Source organism: Geotrypetes seraphini, chromosome 6 (assembly GCF_902459505.1).
Source record: "Geotrypetes seraphini chromosome 6, aGeoSer1.1, whole genome shotgun sequence".
Classification (NCBI taxonomy): domain Eukaryota; kingdom Metazoa; phylum Chordata; class Amphibia; order Gymnophiona; family Dermophiidae; genus Geotrypetes; species Geotrypetes seraphini.
Genome location: NC_047089.1, coordinates 47,432,652 through 47,455,660, shown reverse-complemented (window position 1 = coordinate 47,455,660; position 23,009 = coordinate 47,432,652). Strand labels below are relative to the sequence as shown.

The following is a 23,009-nucleotide window of genomic DNA, read 5'->3' as shown; positions in this document are numbered from 1 at the left end:
GGGGGGTTCCCCCCCACACACACCCTCGTCGGAGCCCTAAAAACAGTAATTTTCTTCGGTGCGTGCCTCTGCGCTGCGCTCAATTGTCTGCTCGCGCCTTTGTCCCGGAGCGCTTTTGACCTGTCACCGAGATGGACACTGGTATATTTACCCATTTACAACATTTTTGTTTTTCCAGTTAGTTATATGGGCTTAATTCTGTAACCCCCTCCTTTACAAAGCCGCACTAGCATTTTTAGCACCAGCCGTGGAGGTAAGAACTGCGACACTCATAGGGCTCCTTTTACGAAAGTGCGCTAGGGCTTTAACACGCAGAATAGCACGTGTTACATTGCCGCGCGCGCTAGACCTTAACACCAGCATTGAGCACGGTGTAGCGTGCAGTAATTCCCTGCGTGCGCTAAAAACGCTAGCATACCTTAGTAAAAGGAGCCCATAGTGTCGAAGTTCTTACCACCGCAGCTGGCGCTAAAAAACACTAGCGCGGCTTTGTAAAGGAGGGGATAAAATTGCACAACCTCCAAAATTTAACCCCCTCCTTCCTCCTTTTTTTCATCAGGTTGAAAAAAGGTGAGTGGCCTAATTTGACTTCTCCAGGCTCACTGGGATCTGCTCCGAGGCAAAGGATCTTGGGAATCAGTTTTTTGTGCACCTCAGAACACCTATCTCGTTAGTTTCATCATCTCATACAAACTCTTTATTTCTCTTTTCCATTTAAAATTAGTGAAGCAGAGGAATGAATTAAAGTGTGCCCATTAAAATAAGCATTGCTACATGAATTTACTTCAGGGGAAACATAACAGGAAAAGGAGAGGAATATGTCACTAGATCAGAAAGGTCACTGAAGCTCAGAAGATAAAGATAGGATTTGAAGATGTCATTGTCATGAGGAAAATAGGTTGTGAATTGAGAGTTCAAAGATCTTTCAAAGGTTAGAAAACGATCGGGGCTCTATACATCATGCGATTCATCTTACACTTCCAGTTGTGTTTAAGGAGTCCCCACAAGGAGTTTGTAAAGCAGCGTATTGTCCTGCCATTATATTAAAATTAAAAAGATAACACTCGGCACAATTATTACATATCAATGTGAACAACACAAAATATTTTGGTACAGTACTTCATCAGCTCCTGCATAACCACATTATGCAATTAAAAATAAGTTTAGATGTGAAATACAACTCAAATGAAAATCAGCCGAGGGCCGAAGGTGCTAATTCGGGTTTCCCGTTTGGTTCCCTCTCTGGTGATCTGTCCTTTAATACTTGAAGGTCAGGCAGCGAGCATAGGCTGGTTGCTTCCTTATCGTTTTTCTGGCTGTCTCATGGGCACGGTTCCGGCCAGAACATTGAGCTGAGGGGGAGGGGAGGAGGTTAAGGGAGGCGACAGCAACAGGTCCCTTGAGATGGGGGTTTCGGCAGCATTCAGCAGCAGCTCCTCCTTCCCCACCTCCCCAGAGGACACGGCAGAGTCCTGCTCGGGATCACTGGCCCGTCCTCTCTTCTTATCCTCCTCCTTTTTCCACTTCATTCTCCGATTCTGAAACCAGATCTTTATGTGTCTCTCGGTCAAGTTGAGCATGACTGCCAGCTCTACTCGCCTGGGTCTGGAGATGTATTTATTGAACAGAAATTCTTTCTCTAACTCCAGCAGTTGAGCTCGAGTGTAGGCTGTCCGTGTCCTCTTGTTCTCTTCGTGCTCTACTAGGTAGGAGGCACCTAAAGAGATAAAACACAGTAAAGGGTTAATATGCTACAAGGTGAGCTCGGCATTGCCTAAGAAAAATATCCAGATAACATATTCCACGTGCACAAAATTTATCTGAAAATTATAGTAAAGCACAGAAAAGCCTTTCTACAGAAAATATTTCAGAGCGAGCTACAATATATTTATTTAATTATTTATGGTAATTTTTATTTTTTAGGACTAACCAATTCAAAAATGTCTTCATGGAGTTTCTTCATTTTAATTGTATGCTTCAACATGTTTTCAGTGCAAAATTCTTTCTTACTTCCCTTTTTTCTACCAAAGGGACTGATATGATAACAGTAAGGTAGATTTTTATTCTTTTCCGTCTTGCTTTTAATTTTTGATGCTGAATCGCCATGAAGAATACAAAAAATGGCAGGATAAACAGACTCTGGTAATTATTATCTGCCACAGTAACAATGTCTGGATGTATCTCCTGATAATCAAACACAGCCCATTGTTTTACTTCTGATTCCTGAAATAAAACTTTAGCACTAAAGTTTATTTATTTTTATTTATTTATTTGATTTTTTTTTAGCCCCATCCTCTCCAAGGAGCTCGGAATGGGTTACAAATCAGGTACTCAAGTATTTCCCTATCTGTCCCAGTGGGCAGATTAAGTGACTTGACATCCTTACCTTGAAGAAAACGGACTAATTTTATAAAAAGGCATCTATGTGGAAAATCAAAAAGATTTTGTGGGTTGTTTTGTTTTGGTTTTTTTTTTTTTTTTTTTTTGGGGGGGGGGGGTTATTTTTATAAAATAGCTAACCAGTCCAGCAGTATATAAATTGACATCTGTGAGCATATGTGCAGATGATGACATCCAGGGCCCCGTTCAAGGGACTGCCCTAAGCCGATTTTTACTTCTTTTTTTTTGTTTGTTTTAATGTGTTCAGGTCAGTATTGCAGTATGAACCTCAGATAGGAGGGCTGTAGCAAGAAAATGACCTCTCATGAGAAGGAAGCTGTTGCTATACCTTAAGGCCCGGATTTTGTATAGGACGACCTGTCTCAGAAGCCGACAGGCGTCCTATATAGAATCGGGCCTAAGGCCGCCTAAAGTAAACCCGATTCTCTAACTGATGTCCATGTTACAGATGGGGGGGGGGGGGGCCGCGCTATGTACGGGGGATGGGGAGTTTCCAGCAGGAGGGATTGGACACCCTTCTGCTGGTGATCTACAAGGGAGGTTCCGATAGGAGGAATTGGGCATCCCTCCTGCTGCTTTCATTCGAGGGAGGTGGAGAGTGTTCTAGGCAGGAAGGACTGGGCATCCCTCCTGCTGCATTCGTTCAGGGGGACAGGCCTACGGAGATGCGTACGGCCGCGTATGTCCGCCTACGGCAATATATGGGTCAAATCACATTCGTGCCTAGCCTTAGGCAAGCTTAGGAGGCTTGTGTGCCTCCCTAGGCTCCCAGAGGCACTTCCAATGTAGGTGGCCTGCCTCGGGAGCCTTTTTTTTAAAAACATGTGTCCCGATTGGCTTGTTAGACAGCGGTAGGACACCTAACTGCTGCCTAAAATCGTGATGCTCACATTTGCATACACACTACCTTACCCCTCCCCTTCTTTTTACTAAACTGCATTAGCGGTTATTAATACAGGGAGCCTCACTGAATGCTCCGCGCTGCTCCTGACACTCATAGGAATTCTATGTCGGGAGCAGTGCGGAGCATTCAGTGCGGCTCCCTGCGCTAATAACCGTTATCGCAGTTTAGTAAAATGGGGGGTTAATGAACAATAAAACAGTTTTAAAAATTACATTTGCAAAGTTCCTATAGCACAAAACTACTACAATTCTCCCATCAGGAAAGACTTACTTAAAAAACCAAGCCCCGCTGTTTACAAAGCCGCGCAACAAAAGCCCCAAAGCCCTTTAAGGCCCCCTTTTATCATGCCGTGTTAGGGTTTTTTATCACCGGCCTTGGCAGTAAAAGCTTCGAAGCTCATAGAATTCCTATGAGCATCAGAGTTTCTTCCACAGGGGGGGAATCCCTACGGACTTCAGGGCTGGTAATGCGGCTGCGCAACTGTGCAAAATGGATGGGGGGGGGAGTTTTTACTGAAGCCTTAAATTTCTAAACATTCCAACAGAGTGGTGCCATCCTCCCCCTCCCCCCCCCCAAAAAAAAAGCATTATTATGAATTCAATGATATAACACTCACGCTTGATGTGGCACTGCTAATTTATGTTCCTGCAATGAATGCAAAGTTCTACTTGGAATATAAGGATTTTAAATTAAAGCACACTGGTTACCCATTACCCACAGAATTACATTCAAAATTATTTTCTGCGTTTTCACAGTCCAAACCAATCACACCCCTTTATTTATCGATAGGCTGTTGATCCCATACGAATCATCACGTTCCCTTCGTTCATCACTGCAGCATCTTCTGGCAGTCCCCTTGGTTCGACAATTATTTTATGATACCCCACGCAAGACTATTTATTCAGTGGTTGCGCCTACTTTGTGGAATGCCCTTCCTTTGGGCTTGAGACAGGAGAATAACCCTAGCGAGTTCAAATCCAGTCTCAAATTCTTTCTTTTTAAAGATATTTATGAGATTTATAGCTAAGGAGGTAGACCCTGAAAGAGGCATGTGAGGATTGCCCCCTCCCCCCCAACTGAAAATCTATATAATGAAATATAGGTATAAAGAATATTGCTCTGATATATCAGCTAAGACTTGCTTTATCTCTCATTAATCAAGAGATAATATAAATTTGAGAAGGAAATTGGAGTCTTCAGAAAATTTTTCTCGTAATAACCTCAGATTAACTTTCCTAGAGTCTTAGAAATTTCAGAAAAATTGTTGCCACCATTTACCCAGGTTTTCTATTTGCCTATACGAAAAGAAGAACAACAAAAATTACAAAAATCACAAGATGATCAGCAGCCATTAAATATTACAATGATATTGGAACGGTCGGACAGGGAAATGGCTACACCGGCAACACTTCTCCTTACAGTAGCCTTAGCACCAGATAAAAATTGGTTGCTTAGACTTTTCTTCAAAAATAAGCTATAAGAATTTCTTGGATATAAAATACAAATGTTTCCAGACCTGGCACGAGACACACAAAAATGTTGTCGTGAATGTTTGATCTTAAAACCGGGAGTTACTGCTTTTGGGACAACTTTTTTTCTTCGTCACCCGTGTAAATGTGTGATACAGTATCTTTGACCCTACCCAACTTACAACCTTTTTGTCGGCTGCCCGCCTGAAAGCAGGGACAACATGGGTGCTTTTTATTTAATTTGGACATTTCCTTCATTTTATTGAATTTCCTGTTTTCTTCTTTCTCTTTAATGTGTTTTTATTAATTGCTCGCTGAATATACTTCTTGGATCCTAGTATCGAGGACTTGAGCTGAAGTTAAGCTTTAAATTCTATAGTATGGTTATTTATATTATTACAATTTGTAATGTTTGCTTGTTTCTTTACTTAACTTCATCTTTCTGTACAAGTGGATACTTGATATGTTTTTGGAAAATATGATAAATAAATAATTAAAATAGAGTTGCAATGGTAGAAAGCTTGCACTCTGCCCTAGAAAACATCCTTGCTAGAACATAAAGGGTTTTCTTATGATGTTATGAACTTATGATTTATGACGTGTATGATGTATCTTTTGTCCATTGATCATATGTCCTATAGCTTGCATCTTGTGACATATGTAATCATTACCAATAATTTGACCTTTGCTTGTTATTCTGCCTCCAATATCTTTTCAATAAAAGGAGTCAGTGCTGTATACTTCGGGGTCTTTTCTTGATGGTGCTGCTTTCAAGCATAAAACAAAAGGAATTGACCCCAAAATATCCACAAAGAAGAAAATCCAGAGAAAACAAAAACAAAAAAACCTCTGTGGAGTGACGATGTTCCTAAATGGACTTTATTTTAAAGTGTCAAAGTTCCAAAGGTACACTGAAATCATCCATATAAAATAATTTCATCCACATAAAAATAAATCATCCACATAAGAGCCTTAAAGGACCTAGTCCGCTAGGGATACAGGACCCAACACGGTCCGCGTTTTGACAAAAAGTCTTCTTCAGGGGTCCCTGGGGGTCCTATAAAGGTGAGTACGTGGGAAACAATTGTGTGGTGAACCGGAAGTGAGACACACAATTGTTTCCCACGTACTCACTTTTATAGGACCCCCAGGGACCCCTGAAGAAGACATTTTGTCGAAACGTAGACCATGTTGGCTCCTGTATCCCTAGCGGACTAGGTCCTTTAAGGCTCTTATGTGGATGATTTATTTTTATGTGGATGAAATTATTTTATATGGATGATTTCAGTGTACCTTTGGAACTTTGACACTTTCAAATAAAGTCCATTTAGGAACATCGTCACTCCACAGAGGGTTTTTTTTGGTTTTCGCTGCTTTCAAGCATCACATTGAAATCTCCCTGAAGCTTCAGTTACTGTATATGATATGATTCTAGTTGTGTGTGCCTGGTGTGTGTTTCTTATCTCTCTCTCTTAGCAACTCAGTAAGAATTCCCCTACTAAGAAGGAGGGGGGTGACTATCTGGGTAAGTGATATTCACTCTCTGACAGGACTAAACGCACATGAGACTCAGACAACGAGCACATTTCAGATAATTCCCCTCTCCCTTTCGTTCTTCCCATCCCCCCTGCTTTTATTTTTATGAAATGTATCTCCTACATTTCCCTTTTGTAGCATGCAACCTTGTCCTGGAAGAAGATTTGCATATAATGGAAGTGACAGGCATGCAAATCAAGTTATAGAGGACATTCCAGTAATGGTGGGTTTTTACGAAGCTACGCTACAAAGAAGCACACGCTAAATGCTGAGCTGCCTCTTCTATTCCTATGGGCAGCTCAGCATTTAGCATGTGCAGCTTTGGCAAAGCCCACCAATATGCATTTGCAAGGAGGGAAATTGAAAAGCAATGTCAGGAAATACATAGAAACATAGAAGATGACGGCAGAAAAGGGCTACAGCCCATCAAGTCTGCCCACTCTGCTTACCCAACCCCTGTCTATGCCCTAATAACCCAATTTCCTTATCTTGACCCTCGTAGGGATCCCACATGGGTATCCCATTTATTCTTAAAGTCTGGCACGCTGTCTGCCTCGATCACCTGCACTGGAAGCTTGTGGGATCTTCAAAAGGTTTCTGCACTTTTATTTTTTTTTAAACACTATTAAATATCTCAAAATCAAATTACATCCCTTTTCCACATAATCACCCTGTTTTGCCCGACTAGTCACATGACATTCTATGACATGCCCTATTTCCACTTTTGCCCCAACCATTTCCTGTGAAAATACGAAAGTGCGGAAACTTTTTGAAGAACTCTCATGAAGAGGGTGGTGGATGCCTGGAATGCTCTTGCATGGGAAGTCATGAATTTCAAAAATCCAGGGGACGAACACAGAGATTCCCTATATGGCATGAACATGGAATAAAAGTATAGAGACATTTCCACTTACAGTAAAAAGCAGCATATGGGGGGGGGGGGTTACACTGCACCAGGTGTCAGTTACAATCTGTGTGTTGCACTGTGGTTAGAGCTACAGTCTCAGCAACCTGAGGTTGTGAGTTCAAAATCCCATGCTGCTCCTTGTGACTCTGGGCAAGTCACTTGATCCCCCATTGCCCCAGGTACATTAGAGTGTGAGATCCTTCAGTACAGATAAGGAAAAATGGTTGAGTATCAGAATGTAAACCATTTAGGCCATAAGTGGTATATAAATATTAAAATAAATAAATAAAATCAGAGGTGATGGGCTTCGGAGTAATCTGAGGAAATACTTTTTTACAGAAAGGGTGGTAGATGCGTGGAACAGTCTCCCGGAAGAGGTGGTGGAGACAGAGACTGTGTCTGAATTCAATAGGGCCTGGGATAGGCACGTGGGATCTCTCGGAGAGAGAAAGAAATCATGGTTACTGCAGATGGGCAGACTGGATGGGCCATTTGGCCTTTATCTGTCGTCATGTTTCTATGTTTCTATATATCCAAAAACAACATCCAATGTTATTCAGCACTACCTATAATATACAGAAAAAAAGGAGAAAAGACCTCAGTGTCTAATAGGGGTTCCAAAAAACTTCCCACATAGACAAGCTAATCTCAAAATCACCACTTTGAGACCAGTAGACACATCCTCGGTCAAAAACTCCAAGGTAAGTGGAATTATATTATCAAGTAACACAGTCTTTCAATATCATCACTTATCTGAAAATGTGGTATTCCAAATGTTCTTTGACATAGTGCTGAGACATGAAAGCAGGAAAAACCCGCACAGTGGAGCATAGGCATACAGCACAGCAGCTAAACAGTCATCACCGCTGGCATAATACTTCCACAATATCCAACAGGGCTCCCTGTTTTGCAATCAAGCTTCTTCAGGGATTTGAGTGTCAGTTAACCCGCTTCATCTCCTGTTCTGTGAGAGGCACGTCCTGTAGGAAGTCAGCCGGCGCAGCTGACTCTCCTCCTTGCCAGCATCTCTTCTCTCCTCCCTGCACCTCCCGGATCCCTGTAATGGCGGGGTCATGGCCAGACGGGCCTCCACGCATGCACAGACGTTGACACAATGTCATCACACATGCGTGTGCCATCATCATGTCAACTTCCGGGTGCCTTCCGGCCGGGGCACTGGTTTTAGTGTGCCACTGGCCATAAAAGTTTGCAAGACACTGATTTAGAAGTACAGGATGATCAAAAAATATGTACCATCCAAAGCTTAATGGAACAACTAGAACTCACCACTCCCCCATAGATCCCTACTCACAAAGGTGGACACAGTCTAGATTTCATCTCACACTCAACAAACAGACCAAATCACGAGCCAATTGACCATGTAGAGTGGGAGCCAGTTATCTGGTCAGATCATCATCTCCTGAGCTTTTATCTAAAAATATCTGGAACAACATTAAAGACAAAAGAAAGAAAATACATTTGAAAATGTGGTAAAATTTCCACAGAGGAATTCTGGAAGGAAATTACTGAAAAACTAGATCCAATGAACAAAGACTTAGACAAAGGCATTACAGCCTGGCAAAATCTAGCAAACATAGTTCTAGATAGAATTGTACCGATAAAAACCAGAAAACTGAAATGGCAAAACAACCCATAGTTCTCAGGACACCTAAATGCCATGAGGAAAGGAGACTGGAAAGGATCTGGAGAAAAGAACAAAAACTAAAATACTACATTAACTGGAGGAAGGAAATAAAACAATACAAACAAACCAAAGCAAGAAAAAAAAAAAATCATACTATGATAACCTGATTGCCCAATCTAAAAATTCCTCCAAATGTCTCTTTAGCATTTACAACTCACTGATCTCCACCTAAGATATAGTAGAGGGTCCAACCTCACAACAACCTGACGCAGACAATTTGGCACATTACTTTCAAGAAAAAATCAGAGCCGTGAGGAAATCATTCACACATGATCCAGAAGATAACATAGATCTATACCCTGCCAAAAACAATGAGAACAAAGGGATTCCAGCTGACAGATACTAGTCAAAATTCACCTCAGTCAACCCACAAGAGATTTCGATCCTGTCCGGTCCTCTTTCAATATTTCCCCGATTTAAATGCCTTAATATTGGACTAATCAACTCAAGTTCTATCAAAATTAAACATCACTTCTTAAAAGATATAATAACCCAATACAAACTCAATATACTATTTATAAGAGAGACTTGGCACGTTTATCCAATTAACTTCTCGTTCAGTTTCAGCCATCACTATGGCAAGAGAGGTGGTGGCTTGGCTATAATCTATAAAGATTCTTTAATAGTAGATCTGGAACGCTCTCCCCTTCATGCTCTAAATTTAAAATACCTACCATAAATGATATAGAACTTCTTTTTCAAAGAATTAACTTAAAAAACACACGAGAAGAAATCATTCCACCATTTTATCTTAAAAATTTTTTTTCTTGTTTAGGAACATTTATCCATTCCTTAGTTCAAAACAGCCTTCTCACTGCTTCCTTCCCCCATTCTTGGAAAAAATCCATCATTATTCCTATTTTGAAAGATTATAAAATTTCTCCAGATGAAATTTCTAATTACCGTCCAATCGCAAATATCCCCTTCTTGGCCAAACTAACCGAGAGACTTGTGTTTGAGCAAGTCTCTGATTTTGTCGAATCCACCAATGTTCTCCATCCCCACCAAACCGGTTTTCGGAAATTTCATAATACGGAGTATTCTATGATAGGCCTGACAAATAATATTCATTATTACCTAGATCAGTGGTTCCCAACCCTGTCCTGGAGGAACACCAGGCCAATTGGGTTTTCAGGCTAGCCCTAATGAATATGCATGAAGCAAATTTACATGCCTATCACTTCCATCATATGCAAATCTCTCTCATGCATATTCATTAAGGCTAGCCTGAAAACCCGATTGGCCTGGTGTTCCTCCAGGACAGGGTTGGGAATCACTGACCTAGATCATCACAAATCTGTAATTTTAATTTCTCTGGATCTAAACGCTGCCTTTGACACAATTGATCATGAACTATTAATCAATCGCCTAGAATCAGTTGGTATTAAAGACCAAGTTTTAACTTGGTTTGTTTCATTTTTTTCAAATCGCTCATCGGTTGTCATCTTCAATGACAATAAGTCCAATGTTTATTTCCTAAACTATGGTATTCTCCAGGGCTCTATACTATCTCCCCTTCTTTTTAATATATTCCTCTCCCCACTTTTAAACATAGCTCAATCACTAGGTTTCACTCCTTTCGCATACGCTGATGACATTCAACTTCTTCATCCATTAGATCCTGAAAATAAGGAAGACATTACATCTATCAACAATAAACTGGAAATTTTAAAAAACTGGCTCAACATAAAACTTACCTACAACAACCATATTAGTAATATTGTCAAATCATGTTTTTTTAAACTACGTTTAATTCGTTCACTTGCTAAATTTCTAGAGCCTAAATCCATTAATATTCTAATACACTCTTTGGAAATATCCAAAGTCGATTATTGTAACTCCCTCCTCCTTAACGTCACACAAAAAGAAAAAAGAAGGCTTCAACTAATCCAAAATACGGCAGTTAAACTGATCCATAATGCGAAGAAATATGATCATGTTACCCCCTTGTTGATTAAATCCCATTGGCTTCCGGTAAGTCACCGCATCACTTTTAAAATACTATTCTTAGTATTTAAAACTTTGAGTTACAATGAACCTCAATTCATTACTAGGTTATTAATACCATACAATTCTTCATGATCTCTCCGTTCGACTTCCCATAATCTCCTTTCCATTCCCTCTGTGAAAGTTATAGGTATCAGGCGGCACGACATGTTTTCTGTTGTGGCCCCCAATCATGGAACCTCCTGCATCAATACATTTGAGAATTAAAAGACTTATCTTTATTTAAAAAAAACTTAAAAACATATCTTTTCAAGGATGCATATGATTCTTTGCTTTTCATTTAATAATTGCTATTTATGAAGCTAAATTTACCCTCCCTTGTGTTCCCAGAGACCTGGGAGTGATGGTAGACACAACATTGAAGACGTCAGCGCAGTGCGCCACAGCCTCAAAGAAAGCGAACAGAATGTTGGGTATCATTAAGAAAGGTATCACGACCAGGACGAAGGAAGTCATCCTGCCACTGTATCGTGCATTGGTGCACCCACACCTGGAGTACTGTGTCCAGTACTGGTTGCCGTACCTCAAGAAGGACATGGCGGTACTTGAGAGAGTCCAGAGAAGAGCAACTAAGCTAATAAAGGGTATGGGGGACCTCTCATACACTGATAGACTGAAAAAGCTGGGGCTTTTCTCGCTGGAAAAGCGACGACTCAGAGGAGACATGATAGAAACTTCAAGATCATGAAGGGCATAGAAAAAGTGGACAGGGACAGATTTTTCAAATTATGGGGAACCACAAGTACAAGGGAGCACTCAGAGAAATTGAGAGGGGATAGGTTTAGAACAAATGCCAGGAAGTTCTTTTTCACCCAGAGGGTGGTGGATACATGGAACGCGCTACCAGAGGATGTGATAGGCAGAAGTACACTACAGGGCTTCAAGGAGGGTCTGGACAGGTACCTGGAGGACAAAGGGATTGAGGGGTACAGATAAGAGTAGAGGTAAGGTTAGAGGGAAAGGATTAGAGGTAATTTGTAAAATTAGTCAGAGACCACTGTTCAGGCAGTGGGCCTGATGGGCCGCCACGAGAGCGGACCGCTGGGCGAGATGGACCTCTGGTCTGCCTCAGCGGAGGCAACTTCTTATGTTCTTATGTTTTTCTTCCTCTTCTATTCAAAGATTGTAACTTCCTCCCTTTTTCCCACACGATTCTCGTCAGTTTTAACTCACATTGTCGATTCCATTCTGTATGTCAGCACTTATATGTTATTTGTATATTGTTATTACGTTGTACATCGCTTAGCAAACTAAATAAGCGATCCATTAAGTACGAATAAACTTGAACTTGAACTTAACAGTTCCCCGCAGACAGATCTTCTTCTTTTCTGCCCCTCCCCCAATTAATAGAGACAACTTTACTTTATTACAGTCCATTTTGCTTGATTTTGCCTCCTCCAGTTCAAACTTTGTGATCTTAGATGATTTCAATATCCATTTTGATGATAGGGACAACTCCTATACAGCAGAAATCCAGAATTTTTCACAGAATTAAATTTAACTCCCTTAATAAATTCCCTGATTCACATAGGAGGCCATTCATTAGACATGATTGTCATCCCCGGTTCACAAAGCTTTTGCTTCTCCATTCCAGCTGTAATCACAATGCCCTGGACTGATCATTCTCTGGTCACTATCCAATACCAGCTGGCATCAATCAAAAAAGTTTATCATCTATTAATGTTTGCCTTTAGGGACTATGCCAAATTAGATTTATCCTCAGTCACAGCCTCTTTAACCCTAAAAGCTGAGGACTTCCACAATACCTTTCCACTCCACTCAGTATTTTGTAGACCTCTGTCATATCACCCCTGAGCCATCTCTTCTCCAAGCTGAAGAGCCTTAGCTACTTTAGCCTTTCCTTATAGGGAAGCCATCCCAAACCTTTTATCATTTTCATAACCCTTCTCTGTATCTTTTCTAATTCTGCTTTAGATTTTTTGAGATATGGCGACTAGAACTATACATAGTATTCAAGTTGCAGCCATACCATAGAGCAATACAAAGGCATTATTACATTTTCATCTTTGTTTTCCATTCCTTTCCTGATAATTCCTAACATTCTATTTGATTTCTTAGCCACCGCCGGACACTGAAGTGAGGGTTTCAGTGTGAAAGTGTGGGGGTTTCACTAGGTGGGTGGCTACAGTAAAGGGCGAGTTAGTAAGGCTGTTATGGATTGGGCTTATATGATGGAAACAGGTTATAGTGGAAGGGTGGGAGGCTGATGTAGAGTAGAGTAGATTTCACCATATGTTTTCTAAATGCTTGACCCATGGAATCCCCTTCCCTTTCCAATTAGAGAATGGCATTGGGAAAAATTTTTCCCCGTCCCCGCGGGAACTCATTTTCCCCTCCCATCCCGGAGAGTTTTTTTCTTGTTCCTGTCCCGTTCCTGCAAGCTCTGTCCTTATCTGCACAAGCCTCGCAGGGATGGGACGGGGAAATTGAATTCACGAGGGAATGGGGAAAAATGTTTCCCCATGTCATTCTCTACTTTCAATAATAGAGCTACCTTCTCACCTATCTATTCTCAACCATGACTATCTAAACTTAGCACAGCATTCCCACACTTGTTATATTGCATGTGGTTGAGCCCAAACCATTTAGACAACTAGCCTATTATTTAAGAGTAAACTTGTAAAGAAAGTAAAACAAAACAGAAGCACTCAATTTATTGAAATTAAGACTGTAGCTTCATTTATTGTAACACATGGAGGGACATAATCAAAAGTATGCCTAAGTCTGAGGTTGGACGTTTTATGCAAGACCCAGTAGGAAAAATGTCTATTTTCAAACTTGCCAAACATCTATCCTTTATTTTTGAAAATGAGCTAGGTATAAGTTATGGCACCTTATGATGTCTATCTTTTTTGCCTATTTTCAAAAATAAAAACATCCACCTGAAAAATGTACAAAAGCAAGTTTTGTAAATGTACCCACCAACTACCTTGTCTGATCGCAGCAAAAGGAATCCCATTCAGCTGAGCCGATTTCGGGGATTCCTGGTGGCTCAGCTGATGGGGGATTTCCCCTACCAGGATCAGTTGAGCTCTACACCCCTCCCCCTGACATCCCTTGACCTCCCCTGACATCCCCCTGATATCCCAAACCTCCCCCTACATCCCCTGTCATCTTTGCCCCCCCCCCCCCCAACATCCCCCACCATTCCTGGTATCCCCTCCCACATCCCCGGACCCCAGACTTTTGGATGAGAAAACAGCAGGAGGGAAGCTCACTGCTTACAGGGCCATGTGCTGCAAATGACGGAGCTTTCCCTTCCCAATGCATCTTGGGATGCAGTGGGAGGAGCTGAAGGCCCTGATTGGCTCAAAATAGCGATTTGTCAGAAATGCTGAAGTGGCTTGGACATTTGAGCATGCTTTTATTCTGCCATGTACAAAAAAAAGCTGAAAGTAGACCAAGCCAGAGCTGTTCCTCCCCTGACTTTGGACAAGCATTGAAATCCACTTAGTAAGGAAGCCAGGACCTAACCAACTATCAGGAGCAGTGGTGTAGCAAGTTTAGGAGGTGCCCAGAGTGGTTATATCCCCCATACCCTCCTCTCTGCCCCCCCTTGCACTCCCCACACACCACTCACACACCCCTTTCCCCATACCTCTTTAAATCTTTGCCAGCGGGAGCATCTTCTCCAGCCTGCTGCTCACACCGGCGTTGGCTTTCCCTCTGACTTAACTTCCTGGCCCCGCAACCAGGAAGTGATTTCAGAGGGGAGCCAGGCCAGTGTGAGCAGCAGACCAGAGACGTTGTTCTTGCAGGTGAAGATTTAAAGAGGTATGGAGAGGGCGTGAGCATGGTGTGGGGGGTGGAGAGGTGCCAGCGCCCCCACCAAGATGGCACCAGGGCGGACTGCCCCCCACCCACCCCTTACTATGCCATTCATCAGTAGGCAGAGGAGCACATCTGAAAATTCAGACCCCCATCTCATTCTACTAGGTTTTTGACATTGGAAGCCAAGAGAAATTCTGCAGTCCAATGACAAGTAGTGTGAAGGATCAATGGAAAAGATAAGGAATGAGAGGAGGGAAATAGGAAAGAATGGATTGGAAAGGGAGAAAGGGGGAGGGGAGGAGAAGACAAAAAAATAAATAGCAGGTGAAGAGAGAAAGAAAGAAAAGAAGATGCATGGGGGAAAGAGTAAAGGGGAGAAAATGGCTTGTGATTAGGAATATGTTTTAAGCTGATCTTCCCTCTCCCTTCACATGTTCACCGAAAAAGCTGAATTCCACGGCCCCAAAGTTTGGACTAGTCTATCATAGTACCTGTGTCAATCGAACTCACATTACCACTTCAGGAAAATGCTAAAGACATGTCTCTTCTCTTGATAAACCTGTAAATCGCTGTTCATATTTATTATTCAATAATCTTATTGTAAACTGTATTGAATCCTTGTTGAAATTTTGTGGGGTATTTTGTTTGGTATGGTAAGAGATTAGAAAAAGTAAATGACTAAGGTGAGTGTGTAAAAAAATAATAGTCGCACACCCCGTTTTACAATACCGCAAAAGTATTTTTTAGCGCAGGCCAGCACGCTGAATGCTCTACGCTGCTCCCGACGCTCATAGGAATTCTATGAGCGTCGGGAGCAGCGCAGAGCATTCAGCATGACAGTCAGCGGTAAAAACCTCTTTTGCAGTTTTGTAAAACGGGGGGGGGGGGGGGGGGAGAGAAAGAGAAGAGTTTGAAAAGAGAAAAATGAATGTGGTTGCAATAAAGGAACTCAGATGCAAATGATCAAAAAACACCCAAACAAACAGGAACATGCAGTCACGGAGATAAACCAGAGTCACAGAAATGCTTGAAAATAGTTGATTTAATTTTGGCAAGAATTGTTTCCTATTTTTAATGCATTGATTAATTCTGTTCAGCTCATTTTTTTGTACTTAGAGCCAAGACCAACTCTTTCACTGATCTCTGACTGTACTGGAATCTCATGTGATCTAACCTTCTCACTTTGCCTGTGAGGATTCTGAAAAAGCCCAGTACCAAATGCACTAGCCTTTGAGAAGGGGCTGCTAACCATCTCAACCACACAGACACACTCATGCAGAAAATCACTTTGTTTTTACTAGTAATTTGAACTTAAAATTCAATCAAATCAAATTAGTATCAGCCTTAAACTAGTATCAGCGTTATTGTGAGAAGCTAAATCAGCTGTAATATTCTGCATGAGGAGGAATGCCATACAGAAGTGTTGCCATGGAGGGACAGTAAAGAATCTACTCTTGACCTGCTATTCTTTCTGCCCCCGTGACCTATTGATAGTTAATGGAAGAAGAGTTTTGGCGGAAGTGTAAATAGCAGCCTGGGTGAGAATAACTTCCTATCTTCTCTGGTGCTGCATTGCTAAAGAGATATCATTATCATATTTGTTCAGCTACCAAGAGAGAAGGGTCGATACAGAAAGCCTTGTGGTAGAACTGGCTCAGCACATAACTCTACCCCAAAAATTAGCAATCCCCAAATACTGCTGCATGCTTTAAGCAATGAGCATGCAAATTACTGCGGCAGCAAAACCGCAGCTCTTTGCTAAATGCCACCTTCCTATAAGTGACCGAGCAGTGATTGACAGGAAGGGTGGATTAAAAATAAACAAACACAAGAAGCTGTAAACAAAAAATTCATACTGCAGCATTTTGCATCACTCCTTCCCCTCTCCCAACCTATGCTCTGACAAACCACCCTGTAACCCAATATCCTCTACTGCCCTGACCCCTGAAAAACATCCCTGGTATCTAGTGGCACCCCTCCCTTCCACCCCTCAGACCCAACTTGACTTTATAAAAAATGCCCCTGGTGTTTAAAGGCACCACCCCAACATAACCTCCCGCCCCAATCTGACCCCCTCCCCCTCTAAATAATCCCTGGTGTCTAGTGAGTCCTCTGACCCCTCACCCAGGCCCCCCAACCCTGTACCTAAAATGAAGCAGGTGCTATGTCATAAGAATAGCCTTACTGGGTCAGACCAATGCTCCATCGAGCCCAGAAGCCCATTCTCACAATTGCCAATCCAGGTCACCAGTACCTGTCCAAACCCCAAGGAGTAGCAATATTCCATGCTACCGATACAGGGCAAGCAGTGGCTTCCTCCATGTCCACTTGCTCCTACCTCCAGCACCATCTTCTTCAAAATGGCAGTGCCCAGCCTCACATTGTGCATTTCTTTATATGGTAGACTGACCTCACACAGTGCGGGGAAGGGCACCGCCATTTTGAAGATGATGGCACCAGAGGCAAGACTGAGTGGGCATCAGTCCTGCTTCGTTTACATTACAGGGTCTGGGGGTATCCCCATAGGACCAGAGACTGTTTGGTAAAGTCCTATTTTTCAGGGGTTGGGACAGAAAGGGGCGGGTGCCAGTAGACACCAGGGACTTTTGTGTATAGTCAAGTTAGATTGGGAGAGTGGTAGGATGAGGTGCCACTCGATACCAGGAAAAGGTTTAAAATCAGAAGGAGGGAAGGGGGTAATACAAAGGGGGAGGTCCTTTAGATACCAGAGTTGTTGTTTTTTTTAAGTAGTGGGGAGGGGATAGAGTTTGGTTGAGAGGTGCTCTAGACATTGGAGAAAGTTTTTGAAGATGGGGAGATGAAGAGTGGTTAAGTCAGGTTGGATCTACCAGAGACAGAAGGAGGAGCTGATACAGAAAGGTAACAGGGTAGGGAGGGATCAGGTTGGGTTACACTGCCTTGGACCAGAAAAAAATGGAGGGCCTCAAAAAAAAAAATAGTTAATGTCTTATTAAAGAAAATGACAATTCTGCATGAGGTAAAACTCTTTATAGTTTATAAATCTTTCCTTTTGGTTAAGTCTTAATAATAATATTGCAATTTATAGCTAAAGAGACATTTAATCAAGAAACTGTTTTGTTTTCCTTTTGTGATTACGATAAACATACTGAGGGCCTCAAAATAGTACCTGGAGGGCCGTGAGTCTGAGACCACTGCTCTACACCTTTGTAATGTTTCAAAAGGAAGCCCAGCAGTTGTAAGAGGATGGAGTAAAGCTATGACTGTGTACCGATTTCCACTGCCAGCACTGGTTCTTTTAACCCCATCCAGGGCCTTTAGAAGGAGTGGCTGAGATGGGTACCTGCTTTGGGTTCTGGGCTTTGGAAGGGCACCACCATTGTATGATTGTGGAGCTGAGTCTTCCGAGGAGGCCTTCTCCTGTGCTGAAGACATCATTAAAAGGAAACCTGGGACCTCCCCCCCTCCCCCCCCCATCCTTAGCCAGCCACGTTAGGGATAGGAGGGGCTCAGTTACCTTGAGCATTCTAGCTTTACAGTAGTTTCATCACATCTACTAATTTTATGCCCCCTTTTTGGGTTCAAGATTCACAATTTAGGAACAACTGACACCATGTTACGATCTGTAATGCATATCATTATCAATATAAAAATACCCTCCCTCCCCTTTTATAAATCTGCGCTAGAGGTTTTTAGCATGGACCAGTGAGGTAAGTGCTTCAACACTTATAAAAATTCTATGAGCGTTGGAGCATTTACTGTGCCAGCCCGTGCTAAAAACCTCTAGCACAGCTTTATAAAAAGGGCCGTCAATTGAGGATAAATTAAGGCCCCCTTTTGTCAAACCACATTGGGGGGGGGGGATTAATCACCGGCTCCTGCAGTAAAAGCTCTGGCACTCAAAGGAATTCTATGAGCGTTGGAGCTTTTACCACAGCGGCCAGAGATAAAAACAAGACCCCATCATAACGCATCATGATATGTAAAAAAAAATAAAAAATAAAATAATGGGAAAACTTTTTTTTTGGCTTCAAAACTTCAATGCAACGACAAATAGACTTCAGAAGAAAAACAAGTGGGCTACTGCCAATAACTACAGCAGATGTGTGTGAAACAGAAAATGGAAGGCAAAAATGTTCTTCTTGTAATATATTTAGATTACACAGAAGCAGTGTTATTTTATCTTGATATAAATGTTTAGAGTGAAATGTGTTTCTGTCCAAGAAAGTGCTAGCTAATGCAAAGGACAAGAAATCTCTGCTAAGAATTCTAGCTCTGAGCATTAGGTTAGAGGCCAGAGAATATCCTCATATTACTGAAATATAAATTTTCAAAAGTCTGTTTGAACAAAATGATTAGTGGGATGTTTATCCTGTGGGTGTGACAAAAAAAAAGTGTAAGGTGCAGGATACGATAACATAGTAACACACTGCTCCATGTTGAACTCTCGGTAGGGCTACATTTGAATGGCTGAAGGCTTCTTTTGGGCTAATCCCGAATGTTATTATTACGTACGGTGGAAGAATTGGGAGGCGGCATGCAGGTTACATGGTAATACTATTACAAATTGCATGTTTGGCTAAAGATATGTGTTTTATCAATTATATTTAGGGTTCCAATATGATGTCATAATATACTGCCAACTTTTCTAAAGGTCCCTTATCCCAGAGCTCGCTTTCCAGATCGTGGCTTTTCATGAGTAATATTTTCCTAGTCATAGGAGTCAGTTCTGTGGGTGCTCGAGCATCCCAGTATTGAGCAAATGCCTTCACTTTGTCCAAGCATGGGTAATTTATAATGGGTTCAGCACCCCCCAATCATTGTGAAAAGTTTGTCCTATGCTCCTCACTTTAATTCCACTGCTCTGATCTAATCAAATAAACTTTACAACCTATAAAATGGTCTCTTATTTAGACCGTAGAATTAAAATATCCGTTCATGCCAGGAGAACAAAAGTGTTTTGAGGTAAGCTGCCATTACTGCCACGTAATTCCTATTAAAAAAAAGAGAAATGTATCAAGTTGTATCAATAATACAAAGGTGCTTTGAAAAGTCTGGTAAAAAAGCAAGTAAAACAACGTAGTCGCCATCGAGGGCGATACACTTAGTCCAGAAAGTTTCCAGTTTTTTCATATCATAGTAAAAATAGCTTATACAAAAAAAACCCAATCTAGAAACTCGCTGGACTAAGGGCTCCTTTTACAAAGGTGCGTTAGCGTTTTTAACCCACGCAGTGGATTAGCGCGCGCTAGCTGAAAATCTACCACCTGCTGAAAAGGAGGCGGCAGCGGCTAGTGTGCGCAGCAATTTAGCACGCGCTATTCCGCGCATTAAAGCCCTGGTGCGCCTTTGTAAAAGGAGCCCTCAATGGAGACTATATTGTTTTATCTGCTTTTTTTTTTTAAACCAAAGTTTTCAAAGCACCCTCATATAAATTTAATCCTTTGCCCCCCCCCCGACCGATGATTTGTTTAATTGTTTTGCACTGTTTTTACAAACTATTACAGCGTATTCTGAGATGGTCACTAGTGTTACGCTTTTGCTTTTTGCCACAGCAAATGACATAGAAGTCACGCAAATATTTCTTTTGTGGAAATGCGCAAGCTCCCTGAATAAAAAAAATCTATCAAACTATTATTTAATAATAAGATTTTCTATTCTCCTTGCTCTTTATATCTCATTTTATAATCTCGGTTATTTTCCCCAGAATATTTGTGGCAACAACAAAATGACATCTGATTTTGCTGAACAAGAAGGCCCATAACGTGCCATAATATTGCTTATGTTCCACATTCACATTAACTGGATAAAATTAGGTGAAACATGGTAGGTCCGCATGGACTTGTTCTTGCTAATTCTATGGTTTGTTTATGAGCAGGTAAAGCTTTGCATTTATTAGCATTATTGTACAAGATCCAGTGCTTTTCATTACTAGCGTTATCCATAAGAGATGCGAAATAACTCAGACATAGTGATCCAATTGACTCTGCTAAATTTAAATCTCTCCATGGCCATCATTGGTTACAGAAAATATAATAATGGTATGGCATAAAGCCACTTTAAAGCTTTTAAAGCTTCCCTCTTACATCCCGAACAGGCCGCTCCACTCCCAGAGGAAACGCGTCTCAAAATACCCCCTGGTCGTGTCCTCCAACTCCCAAAATGCCAGACGACGATCCTACTCCCATGTCATACCAAGCTCCTGGAATCAACTGCCCCAACGGATCAGATCCCTCTTCTGAACTTCAGGAAAGCAATAAAAACTTACCTCTTCACCCAATCCCCCGCATAATGCCCGTATGATTTAAAGAAAAAGAAATTTATACTACATGTACGTTGAATGAGATCCTCCGTGTATGTCAAATTAGGATGAACTGTGAACCGTTCTGTCTATATATTATGTATGGGGGTTTTTTTTTGTTCAAAAAGTGATTGATGCAGTATGATCAAATTTGGTCCCCTCTTACCAGGCACTGTGAATCTCCAAATTAGCCCATTTTTTCCCTTTAGCTACAGACTTTGACTCCACATTTACTTATATTATGTATGTTTAACCTGTAATCCATTCTGAGGGAGAACGGGATAGAAAATGAATTAAATGGAAGGTAAGAAGGTCTGAAAAAGTGCCTTGAAGCAAATCTAAGAGCATCCTTGGGCTATGTCAACAAACCAACTGAAGGTAAAGAATAGCATGTTCCTTCATGGTTACCTATCATCCACCAGTCTATGTGCCTTGTTCTGTCAGTACCTGGTTCTGAATCCTAATTAAAAAATTACCAATCTAGTTTCTCTGAATCCATACGGTAGCAGGTGACTGCTACACACAAAAGTTCTGCAGAAACAAAATAAGGTGTTAATCAGGTTAGATATCCAAATATATATATATATATATTGTATATTAATAAGGAAATACTTCAGCCATATTGTAACTATTTGTGATACCTGAGATAGCACAGGAGCAATAGAAGAGAGAATGGCATTATTATGATTTTAGAGTATGGCATCTCCATTACATAAAGAAATCATGACATAATGACTTTTTCCTTTTCACGGAACAAAGCATGGCGTTAAATGGTTAATTACAGGGCTGTGTTTTTAAAGAAATAAAACGAAATAGGAAGTCGCTTCTTTTTCTCAGAGAAGCATTTGCAGTTGAAGAAGCGGCATTCGGTGGAAAGGTTGTATGAATTGAATTGGGTTTGTCCATGGCATCTCTTAAGCCCTCTGTTGCTACCCAGTCAGTGCAGACCTGAAAAGCTCAGCAGCCTAAGAGCTGTGAAAGGGAGTCAGGCTTTTAGCTCAGGAGGCTGCTCTTACCTGCCCACTGGCCTTTCCAGGCATGGGATTTGGTGGCTTTCATCCATGGGAAAGGCAATTGGATGCTGCTGCGTTCCTCCAGGATCCCGGACTCCCCTCCATCCGGGAAGGGTAGCACCTGTTGCTGGGGGAGCTGCTGCTGCTGGGGATGGTGGTGGTGGAGGTGATGGTGCAGACTGGGCACCCCGGGATCCTCGGCGATAGGGGGCACTTCATAGGGGGAGATATCGGGGGGGCTGCCCGGGTCGAGGGACCCCAGGGGGCCGGAGTAAGAGGCCGGCTGCTGGCGTCCCATGTAGAGGCAGGCCGGGGGGCTGGGGCTGTAATCCGGGCCCGGAGCTCTTTGGAAGGCGCACGGCTCCTTGTACAGCTGGGCGGCCGTGTAATAGTGCTCTTCGGGCTCCATGGCCGCTGAGGAGGGGAGGGGGGGGCCGGGGAGATGGCAGCGCGCGCTCGACTCAGTGCCCCGCGTGCAGAGCCATCTGGACCCGGACGGGCTCCGCGTTACCTGCCTGCCCGCTGCTTTTCAGCCCGAGCCGCTCTCGGATTGGCTGGGACGGGCGTCACGTGCTCCTGGGCTCCTTTCTCTGCTCCCAGCCCTCAGCAGCACAGGATGGAAACTTGGCAAGTTTGTTTGTTCTGCTAAAGGCTGGCTCAGCGCTATTTACTCCTGTATCTCAAAGCAATATATTACCAAGCTGTGCTCTGTATATGATTTACCGTTTTGAAATTGGAAAAAAAAATATAGAATAATCCCGGTTAGTGACAGCCGTAGAAAATAAACTCAACTTTTTTTATTTTTAAAAAAAAACTTCATGGAGAAAAGAAAAAAAAAAAAGAGGGAACTTTAATTTTTAATTTAACATTTTACTTATGAAAGATATCTAGCTATGTGAATTCGTATCAGCCGAAGATTTACAAAAGCCTTTTCTTATCACATTCCAAGACCCTGGGGAGCAACATTAGCAGCCATCAAATGAAGCAGACGCTGTT

At 42.0% G+C, this 23,009-nt stretch overlaps 1 protein-coding gene across 1 annotated transcript; it reads right to left on the bottom strand.

The window, feature by feature from the left end:
• Positions 1 to 749: 749 nt before the first annotated feature.
• On the bottom strand, positions 750 to 22,696 carry PDX1 (pancreatic and duodenal homeobox 1). Its single transcript, XM_033949839.1, has 2 exons — positions 22,017 to 22,696; positions 750 to 1,717 (listed from the first exon to the last, which is right to left on the bottom strand). The coding sequence occupies exons 1-2, from the start codon at positions 22,420 to 22,422 to the stop codon at positions 1,302 to 1,304; spliced, it is 822 nt and encodes a 273-aa protein (XP_033805730.1). The 5' UTR covers positions 22,423 to 22,696; the 3' UTR covers positions 750 to 1,301.
• Positions 22,697 to 23,009: the final 313 nt, after the last annotated feature.

What these genes read in the sequence shown, in the direction of transcription:
- PDX1 (XM_033949839.1), bottom strand. Translation starts at nt 22,422, where the DNA reads ATGGAGCCCGAAGAGCACTATTACACGGCCGCCCAGCTGTACAAGGAG. An exon ending in CTGGAAAGGCCAGTGGGCAG is followed by an intron (nt 1,718 to 22,016) that starts GTAAGAGCAGCC and finishes TTATCTCTTTAG; the next exon opens with GTGCCTCCTACCTAGTAGAG.